Here is a 22,976-nt window from a genome sequence, read left to right on the forward strand (position 1 = left end):
GTTTTTCATAACATGTAAATGAATTGTTAAGATCTATGGGCTGGATGTAGCTCTCTCCAAGAATCTACCTTCATAGGTTACCTTAAATGAAAGGGGGCATTGCCAGTGTGAGACATGTTGATCAGGAGAGTAGACTGTCAGTCATTACAAGTCTCACACTGGTAACACCCCCTTTCATTTAAAGTTCTGGAGGCAGATTCTCAGGGAGATCGGTGTCCAGGCCATACTGTAGATCATAACAGCTTGTTTATTAAGAAAAAAGTGAATCTCGGGAATATAACATCAGATCACAGATATCAAGATATACTTTTATTCAGCTTCATATGACCTACATGCCAATAGAAACAGCTTAGGAAGCTGCTTAGGATCCTACTGAGAGATTGTCTTTAAATCTGTTCTGCTCCTTGTATGGAACTCCAGCACACAAAACAGATACCTATACACCTGCTAACAGTGAGTATATCTAGGCAGCCTACACAACCTACCTTGTATTAAGATGGTGTGCAGTGTGGCCTGTAATAGGTTCCCCCACAAGTCTAGGACTCCAGGCGGACACCAAAACCATTAAAGGGAATCTGTCATCCCTTTTTGAGATATCATATAATTCAATTGTGTGTCACATAAGGATTCTCTTAGTACTTTTGCTTCCCCTTGACCCCGCACCTTTCATGCATAAATACCTTTTTTATATCGGTTCAGATGTATGTAAACTGCAACGGTCCGGTCCGATGGGCGAGGCTTATTCAACTGCTCCCCCCCTCCCTGTCTTGCTCTACACAAGAAGAAATGCGTAGAGCAAGACAGGGAGGGGGGGGAGCAGTTGAATAAGCCCCGCCCAGCGGACCGGACAGCGGCAGTTTACATACATCTGAACCGATATAAAAAAGGTATTTATGCATGAAAGGTGCGGGGTCAGGGGGAAGCAAAAGTACTAAGAGAATCCTTATGTGACAAACAATTGAATGATATCATTATATGATATCTCAAAAAAGAGGTGACAGATTCCCTTTAATGTTTTGTGGATCTTTTCTGGCTGTAAACATCTACTGGAGGAAGAACACATAGCTAACACTCTCGCACTTCTCCAGTCCATTCTTAACTCTGTTGCCCGACTAATTCATTTTTCTCCTCACTACTCCCCTCTGCAAATCTCTTCACTGGCTCCCATTCCCACAGCGTATCCAGTTCAAACTACTAACACTGACCTACAAAGCCATCAATAACCTGTCTCCTCCATATATCTCTGAGCTAATCTCCTGATTTATCTGGTCCTCCCAAGACCTCCTCTCCTCCACACTTATTCTCTCCTCTCCTAATCGCCTTCAAGACTTCTCCCGAATAGCCCCCATCCTCTGGAATTCCTTGCCCCAACATATACAACTGTTAACCACATTCGGATCCTTCAGATGGAACTTGAAAACCCACCTCTTCAAGAAAGCTTACAGCCTGCAATGACCACGCTACCTCCTCACCACCACCAGAGCTACCACTTCACCATCACCAGAGCTGCTGCAACCCCCCAACCTACTGTCTCCTTCCCTACCATCCTGTAGAACAGGGTTCCCCAACTCCAGTCTTCAAGGCCCACCAACAGATCATGTTTTCAGCATTTCCTTAGTATTGCTTAGGTGATAATTGCCTCCGACCGGCTCCCCCGCTGTCCATCGCTGATTGCGCAAGATCGGCAGGCTCCATTTCTCGTCGGGCGCTTCCTGTGGCGCCGACGAGCGACATGTGGAGGCGGGCGGGAGGACGTCAGGATCGCCGCGTCTGAAAGTTAAGTATCGTCCACTGTATCGCTGCTGTATCGCTGTGAGATCTGCCTGTGTGGCAGCTCACTAGCGACCATTTAGCGATGCACCAGCGATCCTGACCAGGTCATATCATGGTCGGGATCGCTGGTGCATCGCTAAATGTAAAAGGGCCTTTACTCCCATGTAACAAATGATTGTGTCTTTTATATAGACTAACGTCCACTGCTACTCTATCAATTGTCTATAGGACTGCCAGTGATTGCTGATTACTGCAGTGGCACACAGACGTGGACATCAATTCATGCAGATGAGGCATTTCAGAGCTCTATCTGTGGGGGTCCCAGGGATCAGACCCCCAATGTTCACAAGTTTCCTTTCTTATGCTAACTTTGTAAGACTGAAATAACACTTTAAATTAAATGTATAAGCAGTTCCTAAGCTCTACATAGTGATGATTGCAGGCTGCAAAACTTTAGCTGTGTGATATACAACATTGCATCCTGTATGATATGTCCAGCAACTTGTCCTAGCTCCAAGGATGCAGGATTAACTACTACAGTTCTGTTTAACCAGCGGCCTTTGCTTTACAGTCCCCGAGGACATTTCTGCCAGATGTAATTTAGTAGAATGTCCTATGAAAGTGACCTAGAAAAGAAAATCTATCATTAAAGATGTTAGGTAGAAATATGATTTGTCTTTTGCATTTGCACTTTGTTATTAAACATGCACGTTGTTGGACTGCTCTAACTGGAGTGGTAATATGGTGGTGTGCACAGACATTTATACTATATTAGGTGTTAGAATGTTCAATACTGAAATATTTCAGATGTACTACACATATATATATATTTTTTTTTTCAGGTGACCCGACATTTGGCAAAACTTTTTGACAACATTGCTGATCTCAAGTTCCGAGAGCAAATTGAAAACGAGGCAACTGGAATGTACAGCAAAGAGAAGGAGTTTGTCCCGTTCAGTGTGGCCTGCCAGTGTAGAGGACAGGTGAATATAAAATTGTGTATCTGTATGATCATATATGAGATCTGATTAGAGATTACTTTGGTAATAAGTAAGGAAACCACCAATCTCTAAGCTGAATTTCAGGGGAAAATCCAAAACACAACTTCCAAGATGGGTGACTGGCTTCAGGAGACTTTTCTCTCAGCCCTACTTCTAAGCTCTATAAAAGTGAGATCTTTCATGAGTCCAGCATACCATAGAGACAGCACCCAGAATTTTTTTTTTCATCAAAATGCTTTTTGTATAGCGTTTGGATTATTGCCCTGCTCATAAAATGTATTGTATATTTGTATTTATTTACATTACTCACTTGTCCTATACTGCAGCAGTGTACAGACATTATCATCATTGTCCCCATTGGGACTCACAATCTACATTCCCTAGCAGTATGTGTTTGGAGTGTGGGTGGAAACCGGAGAACCCGGACGAAACCCATGCAAACACAGGGAGAACATACAAATTCATAGGAGATTTGAATCCAGGACCCAACGCTGTAGAGCATCAGTGCTAACCACTGACGTGCCATAGTATTTCAGGGAAACATATACGTGACTGCAATCCACATACCTATATTCATCACACATAGGTGCGCTCTACACATACACACAATCATGAATGCTCTTTTGCACATACACATAGGCACATTTTTACATACTGTATATATTCACATACATAGGAGGGCCTATCCATACACAAAATATGCTCTCTTTGAGATATATAGAACTAAATCTGTATATATGCTGACCAGCTTGCAGAGCCTGAATTACTGCTGGCAATACCAGCCCCAGTGTTATTGGCATGCAATTAGGTAGGGGTGAGCAATACTTCTCGGTTGGCAGATCCGCAACTGGAAACACAAAGTAACCCCCTGCACACGCACACTGCCATCAGTGAGTGCTGCCTACTGCAGCACAGCAGTCGCTACCTACCTCTATGTGGCCTTCAGTGTATTAAGATGGTGAGCAGCTTCAAAAGCCATAGGGTCCGTGGCCTCTGGGCATCCTCCTTAACCAATAAAATTATATGAAGACATTCCAGTCATAAACATATTCTGGGAAAAGGTCACATTGCCCTCCTGCTCTTTTGCGTAGTCCACCCCTGAGTATAGTGTAGGCTCCTTTCTGCATGTTAATTACAGTCACATTTTTCTAATAAATTTTAAAGTAAAATCTTGGAAACACTTTTTCTATTTCCAAACCTTTTTATTTTGTGTTTTTTTGCATACGTTCAAAAGGTAGAGCACTGGTTGAAGAATGTGGAAGACACTATGTGTGAAACTGTGCGCCATCATATAACTGAGGCTGTGGCTGCATATGAGGATAAGCCGCGGGAACAGTGGATTTTCGACTATCCAGCTCAGGTGGCATTGACCAGCTCCCAGATCTGGTGGACCATTGATGTTGGAATTGCTTTTGACAGGTTGGAAGAAGGGTTTGAAACGGCGCTCAAAGATTATAATAAAAAACAGGTATATCCTGTATGCTATGTAGTAACATTATACTTTCTAGCACCAACAAAGGTGCATTATACTGCTGCAGTCTGAACTTCATAACTGCCTTTTTATTTTATTGTTTTATAGTTCCAAATGTCTGTGCTAATTAATTTTATAATATACCGTATTTTATCTGTCACAGAACTTCACATTTTCCTATTCCTTTCACACAAACGTGGCATGAAGCCATGCCAGCAGCCATCACTGGAGACGTAGTTATGGGAGATTAGTGCATATAGATTTTTCACCTGTATAATAAATGTGTATACAATAAGTTCCTTAGATTATGAATAAATAAGGTGTTGCATTGGTGTAGTCCTCAAAAATCGAGCTACTTTGTATAAGCCGGGTATGCCCCAAGTACTGAAAGTGAAAAAAAAAAGATATGTAAAGACCTAGCGCTTAAACACCAGGATTTGTTGAAAGTTCAGGGCAGGGATGCTAATCACTCACAACAGTTTATGAAAATGGGAAAAAATGTCTTCTATCCAGCCAGGTTTGGTGTTTTTACCCTCCACACTTCCATAAAGTCTAAAAGCTTGGCTAAAAGATTCACAATATCTTATAGCTTTGTATGATGTGGAGTGCAAGCTGTCTGTGTGAAAGAGTATATAGTGCAAACCACCAAATAAGAGAAGTAAAAAGTGATTTATTAGTAATGCTCCCAAACAAATGTGTTATAAAGTGCCTCACTAAACACATCCAGAAGAAGACAATTTGGAGATTGAAATCCTGGGTTGAACAATATTTATCAATGCTTCCATAAGGTGGTTGCCTATGGATATTTTTAATGAAGGCATTTTATAACATGTTTTTTTTATGAGTATAAATAATAAATCACTTTTTATTTTGATAATTTTGGTGACTTTGGACTTTAAACTCTTTCATCCATACAGGTTGCACTCCACATCGTAGGAAGCTGTAGGAGGTTGAAAGTCTTCTATCCGAGCAATGAGACTTTAAGGAAGTGTCAAGGGTGAACACACCAAACCTAGCTGACTATAAGGCCGGGACTACACATGCGAGGAATACGGCCAAGTCTCGCATGTTAATACCCGGAACTCAGGAGCGGAACGTGCGGCCCCATGTATTGCTATGCGGCCACACACGCTCCGATCTAAGTGCCGGGTATTGACATGCGAGACTCGGCCGTTTTCCTCACATGTGTGATCCCGGCCTTAGACATATTCCCCTGCTATCATAAACCTGGATGAGTGATCAGCATCACTACAATGAGTTTTCCACAAATCCTGGTGTTGAAGTGCTATGTTTTAAGAATAGGTTTTTAAGGCAACCATGCACATTAGACTACTGTCAACTAAACCTGCCGATACCGACGTGATCTGCTGACTGTCTAATGTGTATGGGGGCCCTTGCTGACTGGTTAGGAGAGATGTCAATCGATCATGTCCGATTTTGGACTGCCAATTGCATTTTTCTCAGAGATAAGCCACCACCCAACGTCTCAGACGTCGGCCTTCTCAGAGGCAAAACAAAAGTTCTCGGCCAAACTAAAGTTCCTCTGTGTAGCACAGTCTACTAAGATGGCTGTTGGCCAAACAATTGGCCGAAGCATCGTCCAGCCAACAGTCATTTAATGTGTATGGCGAGCCTTAGTCACAATGGATAATAATGGCCATGGAAAACCGTCAAAGCAACCTATGTGATACCCTGGGGTAAGGTTGATAAAAAAAGTATCAATAGTCCGAGATTCACAACATTTATCAATGATTATATTTGCCATTCTGATTACCAGGTGAGTCTATTGTGTGAAATAAAACGTTTTTTGCTTATACTTGTGTATGATGATATATGGTTAGAATGCAATAATGGGACTTTATGATTGAAAAATCCACAAAATAGGGTTGTTGTGGTTGTCCTACATAATTCTGTCAGAAGCAGAGCCTACGAGTACGCTGGTCATCTGAAGGCACCAGGCTGAAATTTATCACATTCTCCTCTCACAGGTTAATCAGCTAAATGCTCTAATTACCATGTTATTGGGTGAACTCTCCCCTGGAGACAGGCAGAAGATCATGACAATATGCACCATAGATGTCCATGCCCGGGACGTGGTCGCCAAGCTTGTTTTACATAAGGTAACGTGTTTATTTTTTTTTAAAAAAAAGTTCTTGTAGAGAAATGCCACTTGTGAGCACTTTGTTGGATAATGGCAAGTAACCTATAGGACTGAAAAAAAAGCTTGGTCTGATTTGTAAGTAAATGGGTCAGCATAAAAAATTGGATCCCATCATTTCCATCAATTTTCTGGTTTCTAGGAAAACCTCCATTTTCTTCATGTGAGAAAAACGTAACTATGGTTAAAAATTGATGAAAAGTGGATCCTTCCTTTACCATTATTCTGTCTATTCAGCCTTTTTTTCATTCTGAACCGTAACTCTAGGGTTCTTGAATGTATGGATGTATCTTGCTTGTTTGCACAGGCTTTTACACATTATGGATTACTGTATGTTATGTGGCACCTACGGTAAATTTGTAACATGAAGCATTTTTCAATTTTGTCTTTTTACCTTTAAAGGTGACCAGCGCTCAAGATTTTGCTTGGTTGTCTCAGCTCAGACATCGCTGGGATGACCAGCAGAAGCACTGTTTTGCCAATATTTGTGATGCTCAGTTCCAGTATTCTTACGAATATTTAGGAAATACACCTCGGCTGGTCATTACACCTTTGACTGACAGGTAAGTAATTTTTGCATATAAGTTTCATTATAACTGTTGTACTGCTTGGCTTTTAGAGATTCTTTCCCTGCACATTGCTAGCAGCAGTATGAGTTAAGTGAGAATCTGTCATCAAGCTTTGTTGGACACAGAATTTGTAACTTTTTTACTGTCTTTGCTGATTTATGAGCTCAGACCAGATCAAAGTTGCACTGAACTTTAATGTGGTCATAAATCAGCTTAGAGGAGTTTATTACACAGTGTTATGCATGGAGTCCCATAATAACACGGTATGCAGTAAGCTCCCATGCTCCTCAAGTGTTGGCTGTAGTCATCCAAGATGCTGTCTTATATCTGAGCCAAGCAGTTGTAGCACTGCATTAAAAATATGGAGCGCCAACTGATACGAGTCTATATTAAAAAAAAATGATCACTAAATTTACCTGACAACTAAAATATTTCCAGTGGCACAAGTAGACCAATATGGGAGTTTTTTTTTACTTCCCATGCAGGGAGCCAAGATCAGAAGTATTTTAAGGATTTTAAAGTTCTGAGTAGTTTTAAAGCATCAGGTATCTATCACGAATAATATTGTGGCTACCATTTCTACCTTGTATTGTTTGTGTGCACTTGAGAATAAAAGAATAAAAGAATTCTCTTTGAATAAAAGGGAGTCTTTTCCTCAGACACCAACAGAATGACCTTAAAAAAAAAAAATCATGTTTCTCGTGCTTATTCATTAGGGGTCTCTCCTTTGGAGACTGGTACTGTCACTTGTACTACAGAAGGGCTGGTATTGAGTTTTGATATGCACCAGCAGCATTTTAACTCCCGCACCAGAAAGAGTAAGATTGCCACCAAGTGGAGTGGATTTCTTAGTGAATGATATGCATGTGTTTAAAGACCTTTCACCAGTTTGAGCATGTTAAAATGGCCACTTCATGAAGCAGTGGCTGCAGAGCTGCGTTAAATGTACTTTCTATTTTTTAATGTCTTATCTCCATTGCAAAGATATTAACTTGTAAAGTTTAGGTGGTTATCATGGTTAAAAGATCAGCTAAATAACTTGGCAAATGAGGGTGAGCTTTATTACTTTCCTCATGTTTTGTAAACCAATCAAAAGCAGGGAGCAACACACAGGGTGAAAAAAAGAACACGCCCTCTGCTCCGCACTGATTTCTGCAGCTACTTTGTATCAGGTGTATCATGACAAACACTTTCCAATCTCATCTCACAGAGCTGCCGTTCTCATCCTCCCCCCTCACTGACTGCCAAGATATGAAATCTGGAAGTGTTTGTAATTATACATACCTCATCTCTGCTGGCTCAATGCAGTAGCTGCAGAGATCAGTGAGAAGAGAAGGACATATTCTTTTTCTCCACTGTGTTGCTGCCTGCTTATGATTTTGTGAATTTTATGCAGGGATAGAAGTACACAGCCCCCAGAGACAAATCTTTGGCTTAGTCAAGTGCCATTGGTGTTCATCATATGACTGATCCAATACTTTGTCGTTTGGTTTTCCTATGACAGAACGGAAAAACAGTAATCACATTGATATTGTCAACCAGCCCAAAGGATTCCTTAGCCTGGATATATTTGAAGCAGTGTTATAAAGTTACCAGTCTATCCAGTGAAGAGGATTTATTGCAGCTATGCAAGTTTTCTGGTGTAAAAAAAAAAGTCACAAGCTGTGATGTACATCAAATTTAAGCCATAACTTGGGACTTTTTGGAGAGTTTTCCACTTCCCAAGGCACTTTCCTAAACCAGTGTAAGTGAGCAAAGTTTAGAGGAAGGGAGCTACTATGCAGAGGTCAACAAGTTTAGTATAATTTATATGTCATAAAGTAAATTTCAAACCTATAACAGGCCCTCATTTCGTTATAATAAATCTCTCTCAATTTGTTACTTTGTGCTATTTAAATCCCAACCTAAGACCTTCAAAGAATTTACAGATCTCTGTAATATCGGCCGTTTCTACAAATGAATGGGGAGCACAGGGTAATAAATACACACGGTGGTGGTAGAATCTATTCAGCAGCTTGCAGTGGATGGCAGAGACCGATTTCTCTTTTTATAATATCAATAAAGATAATTTTACACTCGTTTCATCTAATAAATCGTTTGTGCTGCAGCTGGATGTCCATGATCAGCCGAGGGGATGGAGCACTGAGATCAAGGGGCACACAGGCTGCACAGTCACAGTATGCTGGCTGCGGCAGGGCATCTCTTCTGTTTTTTAATCCTTCAGCACAGAAATCAAGTTCATTGCATGTGTACCTTGAGGAAATGGGGCGATGCTGCTTTTTGAAAGTAATAGTGGATTGGAGTCCCTGAAAAGATATACGAAATAATGACATATTTAATATGCTTCTAGGCAGTACCTGATCCAAAGCTTACAAACGCAAAAAACACAAATGTTCATTGCATGATGGTTCTTCATTCTCGTTGCTGCTCCATTCACATAGGACTTTGGACTTAGTGAACAGATACTAGATGATCATACATTTATCATCTATGTTGCATAGATGTTTTGTTTTGGGTGGTACTTTATTTTTTTTACAACTTTTGTTGTTTGTTATAAATTTTTGTTATGCCATCTTTAGGATAGATGATAACTTGCTGATCTGTGGCAGTCCAACAGGTGGAACCTTCATTTGAATGGAGCGGTGGCCAGACAAGTGTACCACCACGCCATTCTCTATGGGATTATGGGCAATGGCGTAATTAAAGTCTTGAGGACCCCAGTGCAAAATTTGAACGTATGGGCCCTTATAGCTTTCTAGATCGTATAAAAACATGCGAGTTCACCCCCCATGAAATAGTCACCTATTTCTGGATCCTTCTTATAATAATGTCCCCCATCCTTGACCCTATTTCATTACAATGTACTTCATCCTGGGCCCCTTCCTGGTATGATATCGCCATCATACAATAATGTTCCCCATCCTAGGTTCTATATTTAATAATGTCCCCCATCCTGGGCCCCTTCCTATAATAATGCCCTCCATCCTGAGGCCCCTTCCAGTAATATTATCCCCTGTCCCGGGCCCTTCCAGTAATAATACCTACCATCTTGGGCCCTATTTTATAACAATGTCCCTCATCCAGGGCCTCTTCCCAGTAAAATGCCCCCTTTCCTGGTATAATACCCCCATCCTGGGCCCCTTCTAATAATAATGCCCTCCATCCAGAGGCCACTTGCAGTAATATTATCCCCTGTCCTGGGCCTTTCCAGTAATAATACCTGCCATCCTGGGCCCCATCTTATAACAATGTCCCCATCCTGGGCCTCTTCCTGGTAAAGTGCCCCCCTTCCTGGTATGATACCCCCCATCCTGAGCCCCTTCTGAAGACAGACATCAAGGTGGAATAGGTGCTGGTATCGCAGGCTTCCTTCTTGCACAGGCCCGGTCACAATCTCATCATCTGTGAACCACGATCCTTGCACCCCTGACTGTGGGAGATAACCAAGTGTAGCGCTCAGCTTCTTCCAGCCGTCCCATAGAGAATGAATGAAGCCTTTATGCACATATTCTGCCTCCATCAAAAAACAGTGTGTCGGCATTAAGAGGTTAAGATGTTTTAATGTTTCTCCAGCCAATTATTTCAATTCGTTTTTTAAGAGTGAACTTACTGCTTTCTATAGGTGCTACATCACCCTGACGCAGTCCCTCCACCTGACTATGAGCGGAGCACCGGCCGGCCCGGCTGGAACAGGAAAAACTGAAACGACCAAAGATTTAGGCCGAGCCCTGGGAGTGATGGTTTATGTTTTCAACTGCTCTGAACAGATGGATTATAAAGTAAGTTAAATTGCAAATTCACAATCTGTGCTTCCTAAAACATTTCTTCCCACAGTGTCGTTTCATTGCAATTTGTCTCGCAGTCTGTAGGAAACATATATAAAGGTCTGGCGCAGACCGGAGCCTGGGGATGTTTTGATGAATTTAACAGGATTGCAGTGGAAGTTTTGTCAGTGGTTGCAGTTCAGGTGAAAAGTATTCAAGATGCCATTCGCAACAAGAGAAAGAGGCAAGTAGAGAATCTATCCAGAAATGATAACTTACATCAAATCAAAATGTAATCTTTTGCAAAGAACGCATTTCACAGCTTGTCCCTCTCCTCCTGACAGATTCTTTTTCCTCGGCGAAAACATCACATTGAAGCCATCAGTGGGAATATTTATCACTATGAATCCTGGATATGCTGGCCGCACAGAACTCCCAGAGAATCTCAAGGCCCTTTTCAGGCAAGCTATTGGAGCACTATCGCCATCTATTGTTGCTTTGTTTATTCGCACATTTTGTATTTTGTATTTTATTTGGATGATTATTCTATTACATGCTTTAGAAATTTTATCCACAGGAAAAATTAAAATCTAATAGGTGTTTTCAGTTGTACAACAGAGAACAGAAGAGCAACTTTTATAGCCATTAAAAAAATAGTAAAAATCTAATCGTGCAGTAAGAATAAAAGTCTGGTAGGCAATAACAGATCATGCATAATATTTTACCTATATTGCTAATCTTACAGGTTTTGTTAGTTACCTGTGTATATATCTGGAACCCCACCATTCAAAGGAAAACTGACAGTTGTTTCATGCTGCGCGCATTAATCAGAAGCCAACGCCATAATTTCAGGCAGGGATGTTATCATTCTCTACAGCCCAAAATGTACGTTGTAGAATAATTGGATAAATATCCTGAATATTATCAGCTGTGTATATCAAAACAATAAGCCTAAAATGGATCTATCGGCCATGTACTGTATATGATAGAGCTATAATATTGATAGAACATCAAAGTGCAAAAAGGTGAAATATATGACTAACTGTGATAGTCTCCATTCCCTATGTAGGGAATCATGCATCCATAGATAGGCACTTAAGGCAAAGGTATAAAATATGCCAATATTATGTATTAATTGAATTATTACCTGCAGTCTTGGTGGATGACGGGGCAAACACACCCTCAACGCGCGTTTCACCACCTACCTGTGGTTTTATCGGAAGTGTTTTTACATACACAGCTGCTTATACTCAGGATATTTATCTCCTTATTTTTTTTTTTCATTCTGTGTGTCAGTTCAGTATAGGGTATATGACCATCTATGTGTAAATAGAGGAAAGAAAAAAAAGGACCAGTACCTCGTAGCTAGTGTGAACAGGTAGCCACCAAAAAACATATTGAAAAACTATAAGGTTGCACCATGAATTACTAAGAATGATTACTCTAAAACATTGAAACTGTATTACTGCCATAGAAAATGGGAAAAACCCTACATAATGTATATACAAAATATTATTCTGCAAAGTTTCTGTAAAAAATTGCAGTAAAAAAGAAGGTACTTAGCACATACATTGGCCAATATATGTGAGCCCAACTCTCAACGTCAAGGCGTCCTTCAAAGTTGGCTCCCTGTCCTGATATGTCACCTATCCTGGGCAAAAAAGCTTACAATTTATGGAGCAAGAATGTGTGGGAGAGGGGGGGTCCCGGCAGAGTGTCCGGGTCGGAACCAAGGGGACCGTCAACTGGGTTCCGGGGGAAACTGTTCCCGGGGGACAGAGTTCGGGGATGGACCGTTGTGACAGACAGATGGGCTGGGGGAAGGACCAGTATAAAGGAGGCGGGGAATTCCCGGGATGATGAGTCAGCAGACCGGGACAGAGGCAGCAGGAGACCGTGGGAGCGACTGAAAGCTAGAGCGACTTACCATTGCCAGGGAAGACGCTCACTGAGGACTCCAGAGGGACGGCACCAAGAGGATCATCCGAGACTTGCTGCCCCGCTCCAGACTGCGGCCCCAGTTCAACCCACGGCCGCTGCCGCCTCACCTCAGCCCGCGGCTGCGGCCTACCCGCGGTCGCCCGCGGCCGCTGCCGTCTCGCTCCAGCCCGCGGCTGTGGCCTGTTCCCCACAACCCGCAGCCGCCCTGCTCTCACCAGTGGCCGCGGCAAGTACAGTGCCGTCGGCGGCCACCACTGTCCCGCTCAGGTCCGCAGCAGGGGCCGAGCCTCTGCTGGCCGCAGATTCCCCATCGCAGCCTTTAGGTGCCCAGGTGGCCTGACCTTCGCCATCCCACATCGCTGCCGCTTTCCCCAGTCCAGGGGCTGCGGCCCATCCGTCCAAGGACTCCGCCGGGGCCCGTGGGGCTCCAGTGTCATCAGTGCGCCGGAGCGTGCGAAGACTTCGTCAACGCCTCAGCAACTGGGCCCAGCGACTACTACGCCGAAAGACCACCATCCCGAACGGCGAGGGATGTCTGGATGGCTAAGTTGACTATATAATTAAGGACCCGTAGTCAACCATACCGCGGCCCTATAGTGACCGGCTATTGCCGGAAGTAGTCGTGTTCTACCTGTTTGTGTTTGCTTGTATAGAGCCCCTGCGAGGGAAACCCGTGTTACCCCTTTTGTTGATCAGGCCGTGATTGAGGAAAGTTCCCTCTAGTCTTATAAATGTTATTATAAACTGTGTTCCAAATTATTATGCAAAAAGAGTTTAGGAGTGATAAGGTTAGAATTTTTTTGTTTGTCATTTAAACTCATTGATGGTGATGTGTGTCAGGGCTCTTTAATTTGCACAGGTATCTGCAATTGCTTTAGTTTGGCAGGTGTGTCCAAATAAAGGCAAGACTACTTAAGAAGGCTGTTCCACATTATTAAGCAGCCTACATTTTTTGCCAAAATGGGAAAGAAAAAGGATGTGTCTGCTGCTGAGAAGCAAAAATTGTGGAGTATTTAGGTCAAGGCATGACTACAATCAACATTGCCAAGACACTTCATCGTGATCATCGCACAATAAAGAAGTATGTAGCTGATTCCCAGCACACACGTGTACGTGCTGATAAGGAAAATTTGAGGACTCTTTCCAACATGCAATTGCGTCAGGTTAAAAGAGCAGCTGCAAAAATGCCTTGTCATAGCAGCAGACAAGTTTTTGAAGCTGCTGGTGCCTCCAACGTCCCCCGAACAACAAGATGCAGGGTCCTTCAGAGGTTTGCAGCTGTGCGTAAGCCATCCTGTCGACCACCTCTATCCACTGCACACAAGCAGAAACGGCTCCAGTGGGCGAAACGATACATGAAGACTGACTTCCAACCTGTTTTGTTCACCGATGAGTGCCGTGCAACGCTCGATGGTCCAGATGGATGGAGTGGAGGATGGCTGGTTGATGGACACCCCATAACAACAGGGCTAAGGGGCCAACAAGGAGGAGGTGGAGTAATGTTTTGGGCTGGAATCATGGGGAGAGAGATTGTTGGCCCCTTTAGGATCCCTGAAGGGGTAAAGATGAACTCCATAATCTATGTGGAGTTTCTAAAACAGCACTTCCTGCCATGGTTCAAGAGGAAGAACCGTGCTTTCCGCAGCAAGATCATTTTCATGTATGATAATGCACCGTCTCATGCTGCAAATAACACATCTGCATCTCTGGCTGCTATGGGCATAAAAGAGGACAAACTTATGGTGTGGCCACCATCTTTCCCTGACCTCAACCCCATTGAGAACCTCTGGAGCATCATCAAAAGGAATGTCTATGATGGCGGGAGGCAGTTCACATCTAAGCAACAGCTCTGGGAGGGTATTCTGTCCACATGCAAAACAATTGAAACACAAACCATCCAAAAACTGACAAATTCAATGGACGAGAGAGTTCAGAAGCTTCTTTCGAACAAGGGGTCCTATGTGCAAATGTAACATCACCTAGAATAAAGTTTTGACTTGAAAATGTTTGATTTCATTTTGTAATAAGCTGATAATGCTTATAATTTCACAATTGACCATTTTTTTGTTCAAAATAAAAATGAAAAGGTTGAAAACTCTGCTGTGCATAATAATTTGGAACATGCATTTTGAGTGTTTCTTATTTTTAAAAATATACTGTTTTCATAGGCAGTTTGTTCAAAAACATTACAATTATACTAGAATATTAGATGACTGGAAAATAACAATGACTGGAATTCATATAGGTAATTTAGGAAATATTTTTTGCATAATAATTTGGAACACAATGTTGAAAGCACCAAGTTGTCTCGCAACTCGTCACTGCATCCTGCGTACCTGCAAATACCACATTTGGCGTAGTCGGCAGGATGCAGTCTCCGAGCTTGGACAACGAGGGCCCCCGGCCCAGTATTTCTGGCTATGCTAAGCAATCCACCCAGGTTCTCCGGCAGCAATACTATGCTGTGGAATTGGACGGAGCGTATGCGTGGGTTATTTAGGATGCATCCGCTTGTCCCTGACCTAGAGGCAGAGGTGGCCCTGATGGCATTGGACGGGGAAGCCCGGGATACAGTAATGTTGAGGCCCTGGGGGCAGCGAAACACCTTCATCAGGGTGCTACAGATCTTAGAAGAGGCCTATGGAGACCTGACCGATGTGGGGGAACTGAGAACCCAGATGTTTAGACGCATGCAGAAAGAGGGGGAAACAGTGACCCAGTATATGAATGTTTTGCAGGAACTGTTTTTAGCCATTGAAAGGAAGGGTGGAGTCGGCGTGGGGACCGTGGACTTAACATTACGTGACCTGTTAGTGACCGGATTACGAGACCCTTTGACAAGACAGGCTTTGCGAGAGCGGGTGCGAGTGGACCCACATCTGACCTTTTCCGAAATAGGGAAGGAGGCACTGGTTCGGGAACAGGAGCAAGAGGTGACTGTCCCTGTGGGAATGGCTCGGAGTATCGAAGCATCCGTAAGCGCCCTGAGCGAACCCCACTGGGTACAAGAGGTGAAGCAAGAGATACAGAGTATTAAAGGTGAACTGGCCGAGGCCAAGAAAGCGGCCACAAGGAGTCGGCCAGGGCCGGGTGAAGGAGGCATGAACCATCGCGGCCCTCGCCCAAGTCGGTCCCCGCGACCATTCGCCTGTTACGATTGTGGAGAATTGGGGCACTCCGCCCGAGAATGCCCGCGTTGCAGGGGGAACCCGCCCCGCTGACCAAGAAGAGCAGAAAACCTTGAACCGTGGAGGTGCCGCTCGGAGCCGGAGCCCACCACACGGGGTGGAGGGAGTCATGAAGACCTGGCCGCGCGGTGCCCAGTGGTATGGGCAGAGATCGAAGGCCGTGCCGTACGATGCCTAGTAGATACGGGATCGCAAGTAACAACCATGCCGGAGACTTACTTTCGGCAGCATTTTCCCGAGGCAGTGAGACCTCAGTGGAGGCCTTGATAAAGTTGGTAGCCGCCAACCAGCTACCAATTCCTGTCGTCGGAGTAGCCTGGATGCAGATTTCGATAAGCGGCAAATCACTTGGCCGCCGGGGAGTGGTCTTGACCCGGGGAGACACAAGCAGCAAACATCCAGTTACTCTTGGTATGAACATACTACGAGAGTTCGGCAACCTCCTCCTCAATGAGCCCATACAAAAGACTCTGAGCCACTGGGGTTCTCGCACGGCCCAAGGGCAGGTCTTCCAGCGGTTGGTGCGGGAGGCACGAGTGCTCCAGGAGTGCCAGGAGGGTGAGGCGCTGGGCAAAGTCGTCGTGCCGGCGGCTCCCACCACTCGTGCTTCCTCCAGGTGGTGTCCTGCACATCCGCGTCCCGATGCCACTGGAGGGCGTGGAGATGCAGGTGGAACCATGCTACTCAGAGCGCCTGCACCCTGGCATACTGGTAGCCCGCTCCCTGGCCATGGTGCGGGAAGGGACCGTCCTGGTGCATTGTGTCAACCTGGAAGACCAAGATATCGCCCTGAAGCCGCGGGCCGAAGTGGCCAAACTAGTGAGGCCTTTGGAGGAGATGCTGCCGGACCCCGCGGTCCAGTTGAAGGTGCAGCCCGAAGATCCTTGGGCAGTAACGGTGCGAACCCAAGAGACTGCCGTATCCAAGGAGAAAGGTCGAGCCATCCTGGAGAGAATGTGGGCCGAACTTTCCAGCCTAGCGCCAGCCCAACTTCTCCAGGTAGAGACACTTCTTGGACAATATCACTGTGACTTCGCCAGTCATGAGGATGACTTTGGATGTACCACGGCCATCACGCATGGGATCCCCACGGTGGGGGCGTCCCCCATACGGGAGCGATATCGGCAAATACCACCGCAGCTATACCAGGAAGTGAAAACTCTATTAGCTCAAATGCTTCGGAAGGGGGTCATACGAGAAAGCCAGAGCCCCTGGGCGGCCCCCATTGTTCTGGTTCGTAAAAAAGAAGGCACTCTGCGTTTTTGTGTAGATTATCGAAAGTTGAACGCCTGCACCATCAAGGATTCGTATCCACTGCCCTGCATAGAAGAGTCTCTGTCCACCTTGGGGAACGCGACATACTTTTTGACTCTAGACCTGTCCAGTTGGTACTGGCAGGTGCCGATGTCAGAGGAAGACAGAGCCAAAATGGCATTTATCCTTCCCATGGGACTGTTCGAGTTTAATCGGATGCCGTTCGGGCTGGCCAACGCCCCAGGAACCTTCCAGCGGCAGATGAAGCGGTGTCTAGGAGACCTCAACTTTGAAGCCACGTTGATATACCTGGACGATATCATTATCTATTCCGCCATGTTCGAGGACCACCTGCGGCGATTGGGGCAGATGCTCGGCCGGCTGCAGAAGTACGGGTTGAAGGTAAAGCCCCAGAAATGCCACCTGTTCCGTACCCAGATCAAATATCTGGGGCATACCGTCTCGGCGGAGGGTGTCAGACTGTCAGACCATCCCTGGAAAAGGTTGCTGCCATCCAGGGGTGGCCTACCCCCGAAACGGTGAAAGGCGTGCGGGCCTTCCTGAGGTTGGCCGGCTACTACCGTCGGTTCGTGAAGAATTTTGCACGCCAAGCCCGAGCCCTGCAGGGCCTGCTGAAGGGGACTCCAGCTGGGGTGAATGGACGGAAGGTCCAGTGGCAACAACCGCAAGAGGATGCATTTCAAGATCTCAAAGCTGCACTCTCGGACGCCCCGGTATTGGCATATGCGGATTTCTCGCTACTGTTCATCCTGCATACCGACGGAGCCTCCAGGGACTGGGAGCTGTGTTGTCACAGGTGCAGGACGGCTGAGAGAAAGTGATCGCTTATAGTAGCTGGTCGCTGCATGACTCCGAACGAAACCCGGACAATTACAGCTCCTTTAAGCTCGAGCTCCTCGCGGTAGTGTGGGCAATGATGGAGCGGTTCGCAGAGTACCTGGCGGGCTCCGAGGTGGTGGTGCTGACTGATAACAACCCATTAGCCCATTTGGAGAATGCCAAACCGGGAGCCCTAGGGCAGAATCCGACACACCACCCCAGGAAGGAATCGAGACAACGAATTAGAAGGGGAAGAGACGCCGTTTGCCCTCACCATCCGGGACCCTTAGGGGGAATATTAGAACAGCCACGCGACCAGTATATTCAGCAGCAACAAGAGGATGGAGAGATTGGACTCCTGCGCTGATGGGTGGCCACCAACAAATTGCCCACTGGCTCACAGAGACAGACTTTGACCCAGGATATGTTGCTGATGTTGCGCCAGTGGGAGAAACTAGTCATCAAAAAGGGACTTTTATATCGGAGAGCCGTGTCACGAACAACGTCTGCGACAGTATGGCAGGTGATCGTGCCCGGAACCCATCTCAGCCAACTGGCTTGGGAAGCCCACGAAAGGGGGCTCACTTTGGTGCTCAAAAGACTTTGCAATGGTTGCAGCAGATAGTGTATCATCCACGCTTGCACGCTGCTGTGGAAGAAGTTTGCTGAACCTGCCGCCCATGCGAGCTCGCTAAGCCTCCCGCGCAACGAGCCCCAGTGCAGACAATTGTAACATCAGCTCCCCTCAAGCTCCTCACGGTGGACTATCTGACCATAGGTCCTGCCTACCAGCGGTATGAACATTGCCTCGTTATGGTGGATAATTTCACCAAGTTCGCCGTGGTCACCCCCACCCGAGACCAAACAGCGGAGTCTGCTGCCTATGCGATTTGTAAAAACTTTATCCAAGTGTATAGCTGCCCGCAACAAATACATTTGGACCAAGGAGCGTGCTTCCTAGGAAGCATCATGGAAGAACTACATTGTCTCTACGGTATTGATAAGTCTCGGACTACACCATACCACCCGCAGGGGAACAGAGCCTGCGAACGATTCAATCGGACACTAATCCAAATGCTGCGTACCCTAGAGAGTGACCGAAAGGCCCGCTGGCCTGAATACGTCCCTGAGCTGATGTGGTTATGTAATAACTGGGTGCACCGAGTGACTGGTTACACCCCCTACTCATTGCTGTTTGGACGGGAGGGCAAAGGAATCATGGAAGTGGAGTTAAACCCGGAGGAACCCCAACCCTGGACCGGAGTATCCTTTTGGGTCCGAAACCACCGGCACCAGCTGCAGACCCTCCACTGAATCGTCCATACAAAGCTCCAGGATCTTGAACACCCGGGGGGAGCGCTGCCCCTCCAATTGACTTCCAGACTGGGGATCGGGTACTCGTACTAGATCAGTGCCCCCAGAACAAGTTAGAACCACGGTGGGAGGAGAACCCGTACCGAGTGTTGCGCCGGATAAGCCCCGACGGGCCTGTGTATGAAATACAATCCGAAGGAAATGACGCACCTCTCACTCGTACTGTGCACCGAAATATGTTGCACCCCTGTGCCTCCAGTGATCCTATGCGACCCGAGCCAATCCCTCAGGTCCCCGACCCCCCCCGTCACCAGTTTGGGACCTGGATGACGAAGAGGACTTCCCAGCCACATCCGCGAGCCCTCCAAGTAGTGACATTGCAGCAGACCCAGTTAGCCCGCCAGAGTCGACCGGCCTACCCCCATCTACCACCCCAGAACGTCCCACCACAGTCGAACTTAGACGCTCTGAGCGGTCAACAGCTGGCAAGCCCCCTGAACGCTACGAACAGCACCAGTTTGTATGGTGACAAGAACTGTCATCTCCAAAGACTAACTCGAGTCTACTAAAGCCCTCGCCCGAGGACTGGCGAGCATACAGGGTGGGGGAGTGTGGGAGGGGGGGTCCCGGCAGAGTGTCCGGGTCGGAACCAAGGGGACCATCAACTGGGCTCCGGGGGAAGCTGTTCCCGGGGGACAGAGTTCGGGGACGGACCGTTGTGACAGACATCTGGGCTGGGGAAGGGACCAGTATAAAGGAGGCGGGGAATTCCCGGGATGATGAGTCAGCAGACCGGGACAGAGGCAGTAGGAGACCGTGGGAGCGACTGAAAGCTAGAGCGACTTACCAGTGCCAGGGAAAACGCTCACTGAGGACTCCAGAGGGACGGCGCCAAGACGATCATCCGAGACTTGCTGCCCCTCTCCAGCCCGCGGCCACTGCGACCCCAGTTCAACCCGCGTCTGCGGCCTACCCGCGGTCGCCCTCGGCCACTGCCATCTCACTCCAGCCCGCGGCTGCGGCCTGTTCCCTGCAGCCGCCCTGCTCTCACCAGTGGCCGCGGCAAGTACAGTGCCATCGGCGGCCACCACTGTCCCGGTCCGCAGCAGGGGCCGAGCCTCTGCTAGCCGCGGATTCCCCGTTGCAGCCGTTAGCTGCGCAGGTGGCCTGTCCTTTGCCACCCCACATCGCTGCCGCTTGCCCCAGTCCGGGGACTCCAGTGTCATCAGCGCGCCGGAGCGCACGAAGATTTCGTCAATGCCTCAGCAACTAGGCCCAGTGACTACTACGCCGAAAGACCACCATCCCGAACGGCGAGGGACGTCTGGACGGCTAAGTTGACTATATAATTAAGGCCCTATAGTGACCGGCTATTGCCGGAAGTAGTCGTGTTCTACCCGTTTGTGTTTGCTTGTATAGAGCCCCTGCGAGGGCAACCCGTGTTACCCCTTTTGTTGATCAAGCCGTGACTGAGGAAAGTTCCCTCTAGTCTTATAAACGTTATTATAGAAAGCACCAAGTTGTCTCGCGACACGTCACTGTATCCTGCGTACCAGCAAATACCACAAATGGACCAGCAAAATCACCTGTGGCTGGGGGCATGGCTATGCCGTGAGCGGGAGAGGATGCTAGTAAGGAGAGCTCCTCACCATCCTGACGGATCCTGGACTCCTTCCTGGTGGCTTACTTACCGCTGGCTGGACCCCCTCAGACATCGGGATCCCCTGGGTACCCTGCGGCAGGTTGGGAGGCAGCTTCTGAGAGCGGGCGGCGGGGGAGACAGGAGCGGGCGGCTGGTCTCCCATGAGGTGGCAGTCATCTTGGGCGCGCAGCTCAGCTGCTGAGAGCTGCAGCGTCAGGTTACATTGCTGCACCGCCGCCGGGCAGTGAAGAAACCGGCTGACAACCTGAGGGAGCACGCGGTGAGTGCCCTGAAAAAGTGGGCCCTGCGTGGTATCCCTCTTCTATCACCTGCTCACTGCGCCGGCTGGCGCCATTACCAAGGGAGGCTCTGTACACCCTCCCCCACTGCAGCTGTCTCTCTGGGGCCCCCCTCTCCCTCCCATGGCCATAAAGATCTGTACTGTACTGCCGTCCTTATAATCCCTAAGGCATCCCTCTGTAGTCTGACCCACAATTAACTGTTGCCAGCCCTGCTGTAGCCTTCACCTGTGGTGGGTGATACCTGGATCACACGTTTTTTCAGCTGTTTCATCAGACCGCACTGCAGATAATCATGAGCCGACTTAAAGGGTCAGGTGCGGAAAAATTGAAGGAGTTTGTTAGACCTGACCCCGCTGAAAGTGCACGACATAACAGGAGCACTTCCTCTCAAGGTCAGCGCAAAAATTGCCCTTCTGGGGGTGAGGAGGAGACGGAGCGGGAGGAATTGACCCTTAAATAAGCATCTGAGCAGTTGATGCAAGCTATCTCTTTGACCAGGACATCCCTGACGGAGAAAATTGAGGATGTTTATACGGAGGTGGGGAGACTTCGTCAGGATATGCAGGCCATGAAGGGACGCATTACAGAGGTAGAGACAAGGGTGTCCAAGGTGTAGGATATCATTACACCTATGGAGGCTAAGCTAACGAAGGTGGCGGGCTCCATGAATGCTTGGAAGCAGAAGGCGGATGATTTAGAAAACAGACTGCGCTGAAATAATATCCGTATCGTTAGTCTGCCTGAGCGCTCGGAAGGTCAGCATCCTGAGCAGTTTCTGGAGGATTGGCTTAAGACCTCCCTGGGAGATGAATTCTCCTCAATGTTCACTGTTGAAAGAGCACACAGGGTCCCTACAAGACCCCTGCCTCCGGGGGCCCTGCCTCGACCTTTCCTGGCACGCTTGCTCAGTTGTAAGGACAGAGATACCATTCTGCATCTTGCATGACTAAAAAGTCCTATTATGTTTAACAATGCTGTCGTTTCCAGCTTTCCGGATTTTTCCATGGAACTGCAGAAACAGCAGGCACAATTCATCGAGGTCAAGAAACGGCTCAGAGACAGAGACATTGTATACTCGATGATATATCCGGCCCGACTCCGGGTTGTTCATGAAGGTTCCTCCGTATTTTTCACGGATCCAGCGACTGAGTGGCAGCGGTCCCATAAGGGGTCCCCTGCGAGGGAATCCTAATGTAGCGGCTGTTACTCCGGATCCTTTCAATCAAAGGTCTAATTGGAGCTCTCTCGGCGAGTACCCAGATATCAGCAATACCGGACGCTGTGCTCAGTGATGGTATCCCCTTGCTTATTTTTTGATGGGGGCGTGAGACTGTGCTCCTATGTTACTAGGTTCCTGTTTTGTTTTTTATTTTTCAAAAATTTTAGTTTTTATAGTTGTTTAGGTAAATGCTGCAGCCGACATCAATTTTGCCATCTGGGTGGGATCTCTGCACTTGGTTCGGGCACCATAATGCATCATACTCAGACGGACGGGAATGGGTTCTGAGTTGATTTGTATGACTTGGAACGTAAGAGGCATAAAAACCCCTCGAAAAAAATTAAGGTGTTCTCACAAATTAGACACTACCGTCCTCATGTTGTGGCTCTGGTAGAGATGCACCTGACCAGAGATACGGTTCGGTGGGTACAGAAACCGTGGGTTCAATGGTTTATACATGCTTTTCACACCAGCTATTCAAGGGAGGTTTCACTGTTAGTTCATAAAGATGTTCGGTGGGAAGCCAGGGAGGCCCGGAAA

The 22,976-nt window shown here is 46.9% G+C and overlaps 1 protein-coding gene across 1 annotated transcript in view; it reads left to right on the top strand.

Moving 5' to 3' along the window:
- The window catches only part of DNAH11 (dynein axonemal heavy chain 11), a 395,178-nt gene that overhangs the window by 171,723 nt on the left and 200,479 nt on the right, over nucleotides 1–22,976 (top strand). The window contains exons 30-36 of the mRNA XM_073581471.1: nucleotides 2,616–2,756; nucleotides 4,009–4,242; nucleotides 6,234–6,365; nucleotides 6,806–6,966; nucleotides 10,595–10,751; nucleotides 10,835–10,980; nucleotides 11,081–11,197. Of these exons, the coding sequence (XP_073437572.1) occupies nucleotides 2,616–2,756; nucleotides 4,009–4,242; nucleotides 6,234–6,365; nucleotides 6,806–6,966; nucleotides 10,595–10,751; nucleotides 10,835–10,980; nucleotides 11,081–11,197 (1,088 nt within the window). The remainder of the gene's footprint in view (nucleotides 1–2,615; nucleotides 2,757–4,008; nucleotides 4,243–6,233; nucleotides 6,366–6,805; nucleotides 6,967–10,594; nucleotides 10,752–10,834; nucleotides 10,981–11,080; nucleotides 11,198–22,976) is intronic.

This window comes from Dendrobates tinctorius, unplaced genomic scaffold, assembly GCF_039654945.1.
Source record: "Dendrobates tinctorius isolate UK_male_01 unplaced genomic scaffold, ASM3965494v1 ptg000070l, whole genome shotgun sequence".
NCBI lineage: Eukaryota > Metazoa > Chordata > Amphibia > Anura > Dendrobatidae > Dendrobates > Dendrobates tinctorius.